This window comes from Diabrotica virgifera, chromosome 4 (assembly GCF_917563875.1).
Source record: "Diabrotica virgifera virgifera chromosome 4, PGI_DIABVI_V3a".
NCBI classification, from domain to species: domain Eukaryota; kingdom Metazoa; phylum Arthropoda; class Insecta; order Coleoptera; family Chrysomelidae; genus Diabrotica; species Diabrotica virgifera.
In genome coordinates this window covers 109,873,704-109,892,085 of record NC_065446.1, presented here as the reverse complement: position 1 = coordinate 109,892,085, position 18,382 = coordinate 109,873,704, and the positions used below count along the sequence as shown (strand labels likewise).

General features: G+C 33.3%; 1 protein-coding gene across 1 annotated transcript; it reads right to left on the bottom strand.

The window, feature by feature from the left end:
• Positions 1-440: 440 nt before the first annotated feature.
• LOC114335895 (cytochrome P450 18a1) lies at positions 441-17,046 on the bottom strand. Its single transcript, XM_028286178.1, has 5 exons — positions 16,612-17,046; positions 12,743-13,131; positions 12,410-12,572; positions 10,837-11,101; positions 441-3,705 (listed from the first exon to the last, which is right to left on the bottom strand). The coding sequence occupies exons 1-5, from the start codon at positions 16,973-16,975 to the stop codon at positions 3,300-3,302; spliced, it is 1,587 nt and encodes a 528-aa protein (XP_028141979.1). The 5' UTR covers positions 16,976-17,046; the 3' UTR covers positions 441-3,299.
• Positions 17,047-18,382: the final 1,336 nt, after the last annotated feature.

Genomic DNA, 18,382 nt, shown 5'->3' with positions numbered 1-18,382 from the left:
TCATTATGTAATGCATCTGATCAAAGTTCACCCTTTTTAAGCTTTTTTATAGATTTTAACGATAAGGGGTAGTTTTCACCCTTAACAAATAAAAAGAGCCCCTCAGCACAATATATATTTTGAAGTAGGGGGTAAGGTGAACGTAATTCCAAATTTTCATGCAAATCGATCCATTCTGTAAAAATTGCGAGGTTTTGTCGTATTTTAAGCTTCATTACTTGGACTAAAAATCTTTTTTTCACTTTTTATGATTGTTTAAAAAACAAAGCAAGATTAGCTCTACGTTTGCAAGGATTTGTGATCAGCTATCCCTCTTATATACCTTTTAAAACTTTCAAAAACCTCTAAGTACCTACCTATAAAATTTTTACGTGAAATTTATGATTGACAGATAGACTGGGGTAAAAATGTGGCTACAAGAACCGAAAAAAAAACTCAAATTAAACTAAAAAAATGTATTTAAATTAAATTCGTTAAAATTATTAAATAACAAATTATACTTAACATAAGTCTTCAAAGTGTGCGTAAGCATGAACACTAGTATTTATAAAACGTCTTAATAACTAATAAGTTGAAAAATCAACATCCACAATTGAACAAGGTAATACAAATCCCGGAATTTTGAAAATAAAATTCACTGGTATGCAGAAATATTTATAAAATAAGAAAGAAAGTCATTTTCTTATTAAAAATACATGAGTTGGCAATATTAATCTAATATCACTACTGCTTTGAATACAAAAGGATTAAATTATAAAGAACACCTTAAGGTATTGTTAAGAATGTCTGCATTTTGAAAGCCTTTTGACATTTGAAAGACTCGACATTTGAAAGACATTTGACTTTTGAAAGACATAAATAATCAAAACTAACCTTAAAATATTTACTTAATCAGTAAATATCATTCTGGTTTCAGTTAAGACGCAAAAACAAATAATATATTGTTGGAAATATTGAAAAGAAATTGCAAGAAATTTTAGGTTAAACAAAACTCTCTCAAAAATAAATACAAGTTTTAACGACATCAATTCAGTTATTTAACCAAAACTAACCTAAAAATAATTACGTAAACAGAAACGTCATTATGGTTTCAGTTAGAAATATAACAGAACCACGAATATATTATTAGTTTGTTGTGCATCACGCAGATATTTTTAAAGTTACATCAGAAATTTAATATATTGCCACAAAATAGCATCAAGCACAACACAGGTAACATGTTCTATGTAAGTTCCAGTCGAATTATTCTGGTTAACAACCACAAAAACATAATAAAAAATAAAAATGGTCGCATAATGGTAAACAATGAAGTAACTATGCACCGATATCGGAATATTACAATGAGATGATATGCCTGACTAGTTTATATACTTAATACTATGTGATAATTGAACACTTTTGCACAGCCGATCCTAATCGGAGATCTATCATTCTTATTCTGTTTTATTAATCGAGTTATATTTACGAGAAGATACCACGACAAAGAAACGTCACATTTTTATCACCACAGACGATTTTATGGTTAGGAATGACGTACCCATATATTGATAAAATAACCTCAAAAATCTCAAAACTTTGTTGGTGTTTTCTTATACTAGTCAATATGTGAAATAAAATAGTTCTTATAACAGAAATGAGAATTAACGCAGTTTCGCGTATAGCGGTACTAAAGAGAATTACAAAGATTGTAATGCTCCTTTAATTTTGTCACATATTTTAGCCACCTTTCTCTAAGAGATTTTGAATAAAATAAACAGACTGTTGCGTTTCGATTCAATTCGAGTCTCTTACCATCCTCTGGCACGTGTTTCTAGGTCTACCCGTCATCAGAGAGGCTCGTAAGAAGACTGAACTGAATCAGAAAGCACCAACTGGTTGGTAAATAAACGCATGCCTTTAGTGACGTGTAACGAGGAATATAGGATATTTTGGATAGTTCATACTGTTAAGTCAGTTAAAAATAGGACACTAGGTTCTTTTGGAGGTTGCAAAATGGCATAAAAAGTGTATCAGAATTGGGAGCAGTACATCAGATAAGTTTCAAATCAAAAGAAATGTATCAGAATTAACAGCAGTACATCAGATGAGTTTCAAATCAAAAGGAGTCTAACACAGTTCGATCCACTTTCTCACTTAGAGATATAAAGTCAAGAAAAAAGAAGAAGAATTTAGGGAACGTTATGTAATTTTATCTGGATTCATAGAAATTAAACAAATAAAACACCTGAAAGACATACGCTTTGTATATACTCTTGAAAAATAGAGGACAAAAAAAATGTTAACAACATAGTTATGTATAGGTCAGAGCAAATATTGTTAGAGGGAAAAAGCCGAGAAAATATATGAAGCTATATATATTCTCAGCTATGAAGCAGAATATTCTCTGGTATATGTGATGAGTTGTTTTGTCTTCAAGAAGAATCTTGTTAGTCAACCCTGAAGATATAGGGATATCATTTTGACATTATTTTCTTTCTGTGAGAACTTTCTGTGGTGGAGGTCTTCCTTAGCCTTGGTCATGATCTCTAGGTGTCTTTTTGAAGCCTAAAAAATGACATCAGAAACTTATGACACCCATCAATTAGACCTGTATGTGCTGGTAGAAGATTCCAGAATTCTAGGATGATTATTTTCTAGGATAGCAAGAGTTTATATATAAATGTTCTTTGAAAATAAAGTCTTTGAAAATAAAAAAGATTCAAATGCGAAGAACATTTATAACAAACAGAAGGGGAAATCATTTAAGGTTACTATACTGAAAAGTAAATCAGCAGTATAATATAAGAGCCAAAAACAGTTTATGGTGCAATTTTTAAAGCAAGATGTGTTTGAACCACCAAAGAAGCAATAATGTCAAGAGGATAAGCTAACTTTTATTTGCGATATTGAACTGTATTTAAGAGAGCAACTAAAGTAAAAATGAATTAGCTGAAGAAGGAAACGTTAGAAAAGGCAAAAATAAAGTTAAAAAAAGTGGCTTCAACAATATTTTTCGTACTAAAAAATTTGTAGTTTTTCATGGAGATTTTTTTGAGGTTAAGTATCAATACTTTAAACGAATTAGTTAAAACTGAGCTAAACGTTGTTTGTCGTGGTATCTTTAGTAAGTACCGCGCCCAATCGCTCTGCTCAAAACACAAAACAAGGAAAATCTTGTACTTATAACACTCCGTCTCTTCGGAATTATCTAGGAAACAATTTAACACCGTGCTCTGAGAACGACTTGGACATCTCGTAGATGCTTGGTAAAACCCAAACACGATTTTGTACTTTTGTCATTTAGCAGCTGCTTCAGTTGCCTAATGGCTACCAGCGGGCCTAATGTTAGGTTCTTCGCTGTCCCAAGCCATCGGCCTTGGTGTGAGCGTAACTTTGAAGGCATTGGGGCTGATGGTTACGCCCGCAATACCTTTCAGACTTGGTAACGTTTCTCCTTCTGGTACGGAAATATCGAAGCTGTGTAGAAGCGAGGAAAAGAACAGGAAGAGTTCCATTCTCGCCAGGATTTCGCCCAGGCACATCCTTCTACCAACACCGAAGGGAAGGAAGAATTCTGGCTTGTGGACCTTGCCTTCGGAGTTTATGAATCTGGAAGGGTTGAATTTTTCTGGCTCTTCCCATAGTGAAGGATCCATATGGACGGCGTGGAGAAGAGGTACGATTTGTGCATGTGGTGGTAGATGGAAACCGTTAAGTTTGGTGTCTCTGTAACAAAAAATGTTTGATTAAAAACTACGTAATCAAGATACATGATAATTGTAAAAACAACTATTCGCATATTGGAAAGGAAATTATTACAACTTTAAGTGTATGTTGTAATAAATGGTTTGTTAAAAGAAAATTATGAGGTACTAACAACTTCCATATCGTGCTTTGCTTCTAATTTATTGTAGACATGTGATGGCTCGCTTATTTCCCCACGAACTTTACATAATGCAAAATTGACAAAATTTATGAACCAGACAAGTTGGTCCAAACCACACTTAGTCGATTTTTAATTCCACTTACATAAGTTTCTTCGCGAGTGCGTATATTGAACTTATTACATAAACCCCTGAAGTTATTGTCTTAAACCATTTCAGCAGTATTTTGCGTGTCGTTACGAAATTCCTTAAGAAATCGTCTGTGAATGACCAAAGTTCATTGACCGAAAAATATAAATTATTTTTAGGCTGTTGACTTTCACTTTTTTGCAGAGACGAATTTTAAACACAGTTCCAAATTCGGTACGTATCGTATCGACGCGCGACGCTTCGGAATGCATCTAACTGTTTATAGTGCCGTATGGTACTCAAAAATGGTTTATTAGGTACCACCGCATGAATAATAAAACTATATTTTGAAGGATTACTTAAGCGCAGTTTTTGGTACCTCAACAAATCACGTTCAGTTATGATAAATAGCAATATTATACAGCTATAAAAAATATATGTTGTTTATTTCTGTAATTTGGAGTTTAAAGATTGGCAATGATCTAGGAATTATCAGACAACTTGTAGATCAAGGATCAGGTGATGTTGGTAATCAAGGTAAACATAACACGTTTACAAGTTGTTTCTTCTTTCTTTCATCTTTCAAGGTTTCTATAACTTTTTAGGAGATAGATAATATAGAATAACCAGGATAATAACTAGGATAGGAACATTGTTTTATGTTTTCTCACTGACCAACTGTTTGCTGAAGGTTTCTGACTAGTTTGACTGTTTGCTAGAACAAACCTATTATAATACACCCCAACAACACATTAATTTTCTTGATTTTCACCAAAATTTCTATAAATAGTTTTATGATATTAGATGTTAATGTTAGCCACATGGGATACTCTTCATGGTAATAATTATCTTAAATGCTTTAAGATAAGAAGGGATCTTTATTGTTTTCTTTTGAATGTATACCATGTGTGTCCACTAGGAATACTGACCCTGCCGCCTTTATTTATGGGTTTTTAGTCTTTACATAATATATACCTACTATCTGATGAACTGGTAAAGTCGTGTCCCTGTGAGTTATTCTGTTGTTTTGGCATTGAATACATGTCTAAACAGGATTGCTAGGTCAGTTTTTAAATCTTCAGTAGTTTTGTTTTCAAAAAATCGGTATATTTTTTTAGGCCATGTAATAGTTATCAGGATATGATAGCCTGGTATATAATATAATAATATATATAGAGGGTGGTTCATCTTATTCGCCTTGGTCTTTCTATAAAAAACGACTTAATATATAAAAAAAATTTCTTCACAAAAATATACCTACTGGGTCATTAACACTACAATCTAAAAATAATGTGACTTATACAGGGTGCTCCAAAAAAGACTGGTATATCAAAGTTATATTTTTTATGGAACACCCTGTATTTGATGACACTTTTGAATTGCCCTTAAAAAATAAGCTATACTTTTATAAGGGTTCCCTATACCTAAATACAGGGCTTTTTGATTTATGTATATCGATTTTTATACCAGTACAAAGCGGAGTCAGACAAGGTGACTTATGAAGCCCACTGCTCTTTAATGTAATAATGGACGAAATAATAGAAGCAGTACGTAAAGGTCATGATTATAGAATGAGGAACAAAAAAATCCAAATATTATGTTATGCAGACGACGCCGCAATAATCGCCGAGACAGAAGACGATCTCCAAAGATTAACACACATCTTCAATACAACAACCAAGAAATACAATATGATAATATCAGCAGAAAAAACCAAATGTATGACAACATCTAAATACACACTACGATGTAAAATCGAAATTGATGGGAAAATAATAAAGCAGGAAGCAAGGTTTAGATATCTGGGAATAGATAGATATAATCAGTTACAGAGGTATTGAAGAGAAAGTACGACAACAAAGCTTAAAAGCAAGTAAAGCGGCGGGATCTCTTAATGACACAATCTGGAAGAACAAATACTTAAGACAAGACACAAAAGCAAGAATCTATAAAGCAGCAATCTACCTGACACATCTAAAACGAGACGACTACTAGAAACAACAGAGATGAAAATACTCCGACGAATATCAGGGAAAAGTCTGTTGGATAGGGAGAGAAGCGAAAACATAAGAATATCATGCAATGTAGAAGACATAAATGGATGGGTGACAAAACGGAAACGAGTGGAACGAACATATTAGTAGAATGGCAGAGGATAGGATAGTACGAATAGCACGAGATAAGTCACCAAATGGACGAAGAAGTGAATAGCAGACCAAGAAAAAGATGGTGCGATAACTTAAACAATTTAGGAGGATAATATTGAAGAAGAAACAGGCTTTAAAGCCTACATACAAGAAGGAAGAAGAAGAAGAAGAAGATTTTTATATAAATTTAAGGTTTCAGAAAAATATAAATATATAAGAATCTAAGAATTGTACATACATACATACATCATAATCGATGTTCCTCTTACACCGGAAGGTCTCGAAGGATTAAACATATGTTTAAAATACCTATTAAAAAAATAGATTTTTGTAGGACCTAAAAAATACACGTGATATAGGAGGTAGGGGGGGGGGGGTAATTTTAAACCTCACCACGTATCACCAAGGGGGTTGGGGTTAAAAAATGCCAAAAAAACATCACGTGATTAATGGACGGCCCCATACAAGGACTTTCCTATTCATTTTATTGATGCCAAACTTCGTAGCAGAAATAATTGTTCTTAATTTCTTAACCCAACTGTTACAAGAGTCGTTTTAACTTTTGGATCAAAACATTTTTTTTAATAAATAATCTAACCAAATAAATAAAATGAAACGATTTGTTTTCAAATTGCAATCTCTGTTTAGACAATGACACTCTCTGTTTATTTTTTTAATTATTAAACCTTAAACCCCATTATTATGTATTTACTTTAAATAGTAGGTACATGCTAATTTTACGTCTAATGATTTTCAGGTTACGACGATTTTGTAAAATTATCTGTTATTAGTTCATTCACCTGTTACCTAGATAATATCTTAATAATTGTTTTGGAATGATAACTGAATAGGTAGTAAAAATTTATCGATAAATTTGAAAAGATGTTTAAAAATTGAAAAGTAAAGTTGATTAGTCATGTTTTAATCAGTGTACGATTTCAAATAAATTATCTTTTGATATTTATCGTATACTAAAAATAAGTTGGGATGGCTTTGTAAGTAAAATTGTTAATTTTGTTATGTGTTTGTTCGTTTTCTCTTATATTTCATTGTCTACCCATTTCATTTTCCATGTATTGGTGTTTTCTACATTGAACTTGAATATGTTTCATACCATCGCTTCACCTTATTCGAAGTAGACATCTTGATTTTTCTGCAGTTTTTTATCTTTACCATCCAGTCTCTTTCATTTTCTCTACGATGTTTGATTTTTTTGAATTATAACGGTTATGAAATTGTTTCAGATGTTGTCTATGCCATTCGTATTCTTGCTACAAGAAAATGGGTAGCTCCACAAATCTCTGGAATGATAAAGTATTCACCAGAACAAAGACAGGCGAAACAGTTCATTTTAGAACATTGTGGTCAAAATTTACGGCATACCTAATCAGCAAAGGCAGGAAAAGACTTAGTCCGTCTGCTAACAGGGCACTGTTAGGTGAATAAGCAGTTGAAGCTGATGGGATTGGCAGATAATGACCTATATTGGTTCTGACACTTAGGGTCGATTTCTCATACCTGCGTTAATCTATGGTTCAGTTGAACCGGGTTCACGGGTGATCTCCGGTTCTGTTTGGAATGCATTTCTCATTGCGCGTTCATGTCAGTGCTCGTTCTACAGCTTTCGAGAAATGCCAATAGATGGCAAAAGGTAAAAACTGTCGCCATTTTGAACTACCTTTTTTATGCTGTTTTTGAATAAAGTTAAATTTAAGTATTTATAGTCAAATAGTAATTTTAATAATTATAAATAAATATTATAAAGACACCAATAATGTTATCGTTTATCGTTAGGCTTAATATAATAAAATAGGATATATTTATATTATGACAGCGTTTCGTGTTAATACAACGCATGCGTAGTCCATGAAATCATCTGAACTGAGTTCTGAAATTTTTGAACGGCCGAATTCTACCGTTCAAGCATCGTTCAAGTTTAAACTGCCATCGGTTGAACGGGAATTGAGAAAGACGATTTTGACTTTAAACTGACGTTTACTAGAAGTTCAGGTTAAACTGGAGTAGAACTCGATATGAGAAATTGGCCCTTAGAGAAATAAACAACAGCACATTTTATGAAAACGGTAAGCGACTTTACAGCTTATGTGAGAGCTTACCGTTAAAAGTGACAAATGGATTTTACGCTCATAAAGACATACACAAATATACGTGGACACAGCCAACAAGAGGGCTAAGGTCAATTATTGATTATATTATCATGCGCCAACAATCAAATCTAAAAGTTTTGGACGTAAGAGTGTATCGAGGAGCGGAGTGTGGATCGGATCACCACTTAACCGTGGCAAAGGTGTTAGTTAAATACTATCAGCGACCAGCAATATGAACAAACAATACCCGGAAATACGAACGTAAACAAATATAACTTGGAAAGTCTAAAGAATGAATCCACCCAATTTTTGTACAAACTCAGATTGGCTACAAAACTACAAAATATTCGAAAAGAAAACAAGACGGTGGAAGAACTATATGGTCAAATTAAAGACTGTATCCATCATGCAGCACAAGAGGCCATAGGGTATAAGGAAAATGTGAGAAACCAAGATCCGGAGTGGTGGTCACAAGAAATAAGAGAGTTGGTAGATACCAAAAAGAAAGCCTATCGAATCTGGCTACAAACACAAAATCCAGAAGGCTGGAAAACATACACTTACTGGACTAGGGAAGTTAAGAAAATTGTGTCCAAAAGAAAGAACGAAACATGGGACAAAAAATGTGAAGAAATGAACAGATATATGGGTGGAACTCGAGTATCTGAAGCGTGGAAGTTTATAGGAAATCTCAGAAAAAATCAAAAAGGAACAGGGAGATTAAACCCCATAAGTATGTCAGCATGGGAAGAATATTACAAATCCCTATTGACAGAAGCAAGACCAGATTGCGAAATAAATTATAGACTTAAGAACAGATCCAATAGACGAAAACGAAGTACAGCCAATCAGTGTGGATGAGATAAGACGATCCTTAACGGACATGAAAAACGGGAAAGCCGCAGGACCTGGAAACATCCCCATTGAGTTAATAAAATGTGGACCGTCAATACTAATAGAATTTTTAGCAGAGATCTTTAATAAATGTCTAATCAAACAAGATAATATTCCAGAAGATTGGAGTTTGGCGTGCATAAGCTCTATCCACAAAAAAGGAGACAAGAAATGTAAACATTACAGAGGTATAAGCGTTATTAGCTCATTGGGGAGGTTGTACGGTCGATTGATAAAATAACGAATCAAAAACCAATATGAGGAAATAGAAGATCAAAGTGGATTCCGTGCTGGCAGATCTTGTGTTGATAATATATTTGTACTTCAACAAATTATAGAGAAACGAACAGCCAGAAATTTACCGACTCATTTAGTGTTCGTTGACTTAGAGAAGGCCTATGATACAGTACCCTTAAAAAGATTATTTGAAGTATTGACGAAGGCAGGCCTAAGTAAGGCATACATGAACGCCATAGCGAACATGTACATAAATGCAAAAAGTGCCGTTAAAATGGAAAATAAAATTTCAGACCCGTTTTCTGCAACAAAAGGCTTAAGACAAGGATGTTCTTTGTCCCCAATCCTATTTAAAATCTATATTCAGGAAGCATTAAACAATTGGAGGAGAAAATGCACAGGAATGGGAATAGAACTTGGAAACAAGTACCTAACAAATCTTTTCTTCGCAGACGATCAAGTGATTATGGCAAATGATGAGGAAGACATGGATTATATGATTCGAAAGTTAACCGAAGAATACGACAATAGGGGACTCACAATCAATATAAACAAAACAGAATACCTTAGAATAAAAGACGAAGAAAGAGACCCAGAACTCTCGATTAGAGATATAAAACAATGCGAAGAATTTAAATACTTAGGGACAGTCATAGCGAAGGAAGGAACATCGAAATGGGACATCCAGCAGAAAATACAACAGGGTCGAAATGTGGTACAAACACTAAATTCGTTACTTTGGTCTCCTAAAATTAGTTTACAAACCAAAATGACAATCTACAAGTCGGTTGTAGAACCAATTTTTACGTACGGATCTGAATGTTGGCAAATGACAATGAATGAAAAGAAAAAACTGGAAGTAGTAGAAATGGACTATTATCTGAGAAGAGCGTGTCGGATATCTAGACTTGATCACATCCCAAATGAAGAAATAAGAAGAAGGACAAGAAGAATCTACAATACCGTAGATACAATAGAATCCAAACAACTTTTATGGTACGGGCATGTAATGCGAATGGATGATGAACGATGGCCAAAACAGGCTTTAAACTATGTTCCATGGAATAGAAAAAGAAAAGGAAGACCAGCACTCGAATGAAGAGAAGGAATCAGAGAAATAATGAGAGATAGAGCCATAAATGAGGAAGAATGGACCGACCGAAAAAGGAGATCGAAATGCGGGATGCGGCAGAGGCTGTAGGACCCCGGTAGATATATACATTTTATGCCGGTTCGACAGCCTGGCAAATGTGCAGTTCTTTGCATGAGACGAAGAAAAGCCACCGGCAAAGAGCTATATGGAAGATTTAGTCTTGAGATATTAGATTTTTTAGAGGACGTTAGAGAACCTGCATGTTAGCATGAAGCATGTTATAACACTTAATTTATAACATGCTCTCCAGTATTTTACATATTATTATGTAACTAGGAAAATAATAAAAAACTAAATAAACCTACCTGACTGGAGCATGCGTGGTACCCATAGGAACAATACTGGAAATCCTCAGGACTTCGTAAATGGTGGATTCAGTGACAGGCAAATATGTCAGGTCTTCCAACTTCGGCAACCTCTGGCGACCAATCACTTGATCTAATTCTTCTTGAACCGCCAACATTTTGTCGGGGTTGTGTAACATGAATAGCACAGCCCATTGGAGTGAACTTTTGATGGTTTCCATGCCAGCGGAAAACAAGTCACCCATGATCTGCTGCATTTGACGGTCTGTAAGAAAAATCGTTGTTGATATAAATATAGAATAGACAAATTTTGCCAATAGGCATCTCATAAATAAAAGATTGTGAACTGATGAAAATTTACTATGACGTTATAGTATTTGCAGACAACTTAGAAGACGTACAAGTCCTTATGAACAAAATCATGTATTACAGTCAATGATATAGATTTAAAATAAACGTAAGGAAGACAAATCTCGTGATCATTAGCAAGAAAAAGAATAAATAAATAAAGAATAAATCAAGAACCAGGTGATAACAGCGCACATCAAAAGAGCTAGATCCAGCTTCAACCGGATTGAAGCCTTCAAGAGCCACAACCTTTCTCTTGGTATAAAAGTAAGAATGCTACGATGCGTGGAGTTTAAGTGAAGATATGTGCAGAAGATTGGAAGTATTTGAGATGAGGCTATATCGGAATATAATTAAGGTCCCGTGGACTGACTAAGTCACAAATGACGAGGTCCTTAGAAGAATAAACAAAAACCAAGAGTTACTGACCACCATCAAATCTTGAAAGTTACAATGCTTCGGACACAGTGTGTAAAATGAATCCAGATATGCCCTAATACAAGCCATCTTGCAAGGAAAATATTTGGAAAGCGAGGGCCAAGAAAAAGAACATCCTGGTAAAACAACCTCAGAATCTGGTTTAAAACAACATCTATGCAGCTTTTGCTGCAAATAAGATAAAGATTGCCATGATGATCGCCAACATTCATCACGTATAGGCACATCAAGATGAAGAAGAGGTAGAGGAAAACCATGGACTAGGGAGATGGAAGGACTGTATGGCAGAGACGGGGGAAAAGGTTAAATGAAGAAGGTATGATGGATAGAATTGAGTGGCGAAATGGATTGAATTTAAGTGACTCCAGAAAAAGGAAAAGCTGAGGACTAAGAAGAAGAAAATGACAATTAATCTGAACCATATCTAAAAAAGATAATAAAATCAGATTGGCAAGCACACTCTTTTATATATTTATTGGAGGTTGTTTAAAAAAAACTGTTTTTGTTAAAACGATTAACACTGAAAAGCAGAAAAGTAAATTTTGAAATGAAAATATCGACGAAAACGAAGATAAAAAAGAATTAAACTAATGAAGGAGAATGAACTGAGTAATGTGAGAGAAACTGAAAAAAAAATAGTAAAATATGGAACAGTTCTCAAACAGACTAACAGAAGGATTATAATCCAAATGCAACACTGGAAGAATGTAAATATGAGCAATAAAAAGATAAATGTAAGCAAGAATCTTTTGTATTATATCTTATAATTAAATAGATTTATATTTACCATGATCTTTTCCTTCGAACAAATGATGGCCAGTACCCTCTTCATCAGCTTTTTGGATTTCGTAAAGATAAGTGTCAAGAAGGTCCCTCATATGACTAGGATCGAAGGTTTTTCTGTGGTCGTCAATAGTTTCTTGCAAAAAACGTGCCATTTCTTCACGGTTCTGCAATAAATAAAAAATATACATAATATATCAAATTATGCGAGACGAAAATTTCAAATAATGGCGGGTGCGCCGAAAGTGCATTCGCCAAAATTTAAAAACTATTAAAATCAATATTTTTAAAATTGAACTGCTAATTTTAGACTTTAGGATAAAAAACTATATCTTACCCTGGCAATTTTTTGTCTGGTGCGCGTATATCCGGGCAAGTATCTGAGAATTGGTATAAAAATAGCTGCCTCCAAAGAACCAAACAGTCGGAATCCTTCGTCAATCAGGTTCATAAATCTAATGAATCTACCATCGTTATGAGAGAATCTCACTGACATTAAAACATCACAGATAACATTGGAAATCGAGACGGCAAAGACTGGATTCAGATCCACAGATTGTCCTTCGCGATCTTTGAGAACGAAAAGGAAATCTTCAACTTCCGACATGATGCGGTTTTCCATCTGAGTTTTCCTCGAAGATAGATAGGACATGCCAAAATGGCGAAGACCATCGTGAAGGAATCTGCGTTGGTCTTTCCAGAGCTTGCCTGCTATGTTTATTACACCTGAAATAAACAAAATCATACATTAAAAATGAATAAACATTTTCAATTTCGTTGCAACCTGAAACCGCATTCGCATTATATTTTTAGTTAAATCAGAGAGTACAGCAAGAATCTCTACCGGTTTTGGGAGTTCTTAGCCCCTCATCAGGAGATACATATGCTCTTCTCTCTGAATGAACTAGGATAATACTTCTCGTGCCGTCACGGATTGCAACGAACGAAATGGCAGGGATATCCTAGCGACATCTTCTAGAAAAAAGTTTTAATTCTTTCATAATGCATATTTAATAGTTCTTTGAGTACTTTTAAAGGTCAACAAATTTAAATAGTCAACTCAGAATTAAATCTACTTTTTGCAGTGATTGTGAACAAGATTTGTGAAACCGTTGTGTAGCTATTTAAATAAATGGCAGAAAAGCTAGCAGCAAAAAACGTTGGCCAAGGTCATTGCGAAATAATATTACATTACAGCTAGCCGTACAAAATAGAACAATACACGCGTTTCAAACCATAAAAAATTTAATTACTTGTATACATTACAATTACTAGAAGAATACCACAGCAACAATTAAATTCAATACTAAATTTATTCATATTTTTAATGTATATAATAATAATAAATTAAATAATAATAAAACTATTTTATTAATTTGAATTGATAATAAGCCAATAGGAGCATATTTAGAAAAGAAAATGACAGAAGAAAATTGAACATATTTTTATGAATATCATTATTTTGGTATACTTTGTTTACAAGGTGACAAGTATAATAATAATAATAATACATATCATATGCTTCAAGATGAAAAGATATAGTGATAGCCTCTTTTAGTTTTATCGAATTCATTTTTGATTAGTTCGTTTTTAGCATTTTTATAGACTGCAAAAAATCAATGGATCACTTTACTCTTTTTGCTATGAGAGTGTAGATTGGTTTAAAAAATGACAACAAAATTATCCAAAAAGGAAGTCAAGTATGTATTTCAGTTTTTTAATGAGTTTCTAGCATCTTCAACATTTTTTGTGTTTTTGGACTAGATGAACTATGGAAATTGGGGACTAAAAAAGCTTATATAATTTAAAATCTACTAAAGATCGCAACTTCAGAATACAAAGATTGCAATGGGCCTGACATGTGATAAGAATGGGAGAGGATAGTCTACAAAAAGAGCACTGAACACTAGAATGCAGGAAAAGAGACCGGTTGGACAGTCAAGAAAACGCTGGGAAGACACAGTAAGCAGCGACACAAAAGCCCTTTTAGGAGTCCGTGTATAGAGAAGAGCAGCCACAGACAGGAGCAGCAAAAAATAAAGGAGGCCAAAGCTCAATTTGGGCTGTAGTGCCGTAGTAGTAGAAGAAGAATAAAGATCGCAACTATTGAATCACAAATACTTGACAAAAGGATCACAAATATTTAACAAAAATTGGGAAAATCGTAAAATAATCAACTTGACAGGAAAATCAAATCAGACATTTTATTTATTCAACTCTACTAAACATAATCTACTAAATATAGTACATTACATTAAAAGAAAAGAACAAATTAAAAATGCAGATGATTTTTGTCAAAAAATAACAAAAACCAAATAAATTAAATTAAAAATTAAAATAAACCAACAATTTGTGAACTGAAGTAAACAGTCAACATGTGAAACTTTTATAAAAGACGAAAAAATTAGGTAAGCTTAACAAGGTTTTTTTCAAATTTGAAGGTCAAACGATTAACTAAGACAAAATCAGGAAAAACAATTGGTATATTTGGTAAAAATTGGTAATTTTTGTGAATATTAAGAAGGTAAAGCACGTGTAGGTATGTACCTATCGTTTATAGACAAAAGATATATTAAACAGAAAAGACATATTACAGCCTGAAAAATAAGATATCTGGATTGTTTAAATGAGTTAACTTTATAAAACGGAAAAAAGTTAATAATCCAATTCATAATCATTTAACAACAAAAAGTTGTAAATTCTTCACTTGAGAAGAAGAAATGGTTATCTAAAGCAAATAAAAAAATATTTCCAATGCCTTCTTCATCGAAAAAAACATCGCAAACCGATCTCATGACAATCTACAATTTTTTCCACCATGACATAACCATTGTTGGCGATGAAACGCATAAATATTCTGCAATCAACAACAATAACGATTAAACTTATCTGCTTCAGTTTTTCTTCTTTTTTAATGATTTTAAAGTGGGTTAAAGCCGATAGGATATCAAAGCTGAGATAACAAACCGACCACTTTTACTCAAGATGTGACCTGTGAAGGCCATCACAAAAGTGTGTCAATCATATACGAGATTTATTTTTAGACGTCAAGACAATCGAGGAAAAAATATACCACCGGATACAAAAAGATTTAAAGCAAGTACATATTTGTTTTTGCAAATGTTTAAAAAAATAAAAAAAAAATTTAAAACAAGAAGTCATGGAATACAACCGTAGCTCATGAAAAAAATAGCGAAAAACTTTGAAATATAGTATAAAAAATATCTATTTTATATTATATATCTATTAACTTTTGGTGCTTTTTTTATTATTAAATTAACAGCCAAAACTTTAAGGGAGTAGGCGCAAAATCTAGGTCCAATGCTATTTAAATGCATTAATTTTTTTCGAATAGTGAGAAAACTAATAAATATTTTTGAAAAATTTAAACGCAGAATGAAAGATTACATTATTACCGAGGGTTAAAAGTCCCTTAGAATAGCCAAAAAGTTTCTTTTGAATGTAAATATTTGAAATTAAAAATCACACTCAATTTTCTTTTTTTTACCTCTGTAACTTATTAAAATAAACACTATAGAAGTTTTCAGGGACTTCCGTGTCTCGGTAATAATGTAATCTTTAATTCTGCGTTTAAATTTTTCAAAAATAGGTATTTATTATTTTTCTCAGGATTCGAAAAAAAAATGAATGCATTTAAGTCTTAATGGACAAAGATTTTGCGCCTATCCTCCTAAAGAAAAATACTATTATTATTTTAGCTGAAAATAAATCACCTTGAGATTGAAATTAAGTTTATTTGACGTTTTGACTTCCACTTCGGAAATCGTTATCAAAATAAAAAATTAATTAAATAAAATCAAGATCTTAATACTTCATTAAATTATTAAAATAATTGTTTAAACAAATATAAGAAAATTAAATTTTTTAATTAAACGTTTTTTAAATTGCAATGTGATCAATACTTTTATTATTATTTAAATTTATATTACTCAATTTTGTATGTACAGCCGTTTAGTAATGGCTTGTTTATAGGTCAATGTGATCATTTAATTTTTAAAAAACTAAGTAGGGTTCTTCCATTTATTATAAGGGTTTGATTACACCTATATTTAATGAATTTAAAATAAAATAAAAGAATTTTCGACGAATTGTTTCCAAAATAATTACAAATTTATATTTTTTGGGCACATTTTTCAAAATATTCCTATTTTTTACCAGATTAAAAATATAGTACGTTGGACTTACCATAGCCTCCTAAAATATTGGTAAATTCATTATGAGGTCGTCCAGTAAAGTCATCTTTCCTGAACGCATCCCGAATCATTTTGTAATCACTCAGAACCACTATTAACTGAGACCCAAGTCTCGTCGAAATCAGCGACCCATATTTCTGAGTAAGATCTCTGTAGTGCAGGTGTAGATCCCCTTTTAAAAAAGGAAGAGACCCCAGGATAGGCAGTCCCCAAGGTCCCGGAGGCAGAGATAGAGCTTCCCTCAACATCTGAAGGGCGCGAACTAATAACAAAACCGTGAGGAACACAAGCAAAACATTTGTCGAGAATTCTTTGGCGGCGAAATTCCAGAGCATCATACTACTATACACAAACATTTTTTAAACTTTTTTGAAAAAATTAAAGATTTACGCAAATTATCAAGAAGCAATACACAGTGTCTACAAGAGCGTCATTGTAAGCAATGCTTTTATAGATCAGACTACAACTTACTTAAGCCGATGGATTGGGAGGGGTTAGCAAGGAGGAGCGATGGATCTTAGCCAATGGGACGAAGGATCTGCGCCCCTTCTCCTCGTGAGCGGCAAGATGCACTTCATTCATTAAGTTTTCAGTTGAGAAAGGAAGGTCGAAGGAGGTTGTGTATGTGCTTCGGGTATTTTTCAAGTTGAAACGTTACGAGGATTCCGAAGAACAACAATGCGATAATGTTTCAAGATCAAGTTCATTGAATGACCGATTTTGTTCAGTCTGCGCTATCGAATTGGAACAGGCTTTATCTAACTCTTGGTTGATAGGCCTGGATCCCGTGTACCAAAAAAAAAGTTTTAATAGCAAGCTGAAAATTTGTTAAAAGCTTAACGGTGTCTAGTCGGACAAACTTTGATGTACGGGAACACTGGAACAGGGAAGTTTTAATTGTGGAACGTGATTTTAATTATTGTGGAACGTGTCATCCTGACAAGTTTATGATTGTGAAAACTAGCAGGTTGTTTTTAAGTTTATTCAAGAGCAAACTATATATGAAAAACAGATATGTTGGGCATTTTAATAAATCCGACACGTAGAATATGTCAAATGACAGGAATTATGTTGGTGGTAAATAGCAGTCTGATTTTTGCATGAGAGTTTAATGAAAGGGTAACAAATGAATTGGAACTTCTGTCCGACAAAATACATGGAACGTTTTCGTAGTCTGACGTTCCAAATTCCATTAACCTGTCCCACGATTAAAACTTCCCCTATAACAGGGCCTATTTTACTACTAGGCCAGGCCCGTGAGGCACCTGCCTCGGGCCTGTATTTGAAGGGGGCCCGGAAAGATCACCAAACAAAACATGTTTATTACAATAACAAAACAAATTTTCAAAATTCTTTAATTTTACGAACAGGCAATGATAAATTATTAATGATAACCATAAGAGTTATAATTAAGTTTCGGCGCAAACTTTCGGCTTTAATGCTCTTTAAATGCATTCATTTTTTCGAATCCTCAAAAAACTAATAAATATTTTTAAAAAAATTGACGCACAATTAGAGCAGTCATTGAAGGTTTTCACCTCCGATTTCGTTGAACCTCCATCGATTTTCATGAAAATTGGTGAGAAATTAGAGGATACCTCAAGGAACAAAGGTAACATGATGCCAACTTGCGCTTTTACCCTGGGGGTGGATGCCACCCCTTCTCGGGAGTAAAAATTATTCTATTAAAAATAATACCATAAGTCCATAGAGGGACAAATTATAAGCAAAATTTGTTATATAAAGTTATTAAAATAAATCAA

Bases quoted from the DNA above. Each gene is read 5' to 3' on its own strand.
- LOC114335895 (XM_028286178.1), bottom strand. From the start codon at position 16,975: ATGTTTGTGTATAGTAGTATGATGCTCTGGAATTTCGCCGCCAAAGAA. The intron at 12,573-12,742 runs GTAAGATATAGT...TATTTATTGCAG, and splicing joins CCAGACAAAAAATTGCCAGG to AACCGTGAAGAAATGGCACG. The intron at 3,706-10,836 runs GTAGGTTTATTT...TTTTTGTTACAG, and splicing joins ACCACGCATGCTCCAGTCAG to AGACACCAAACTTAACGGTT.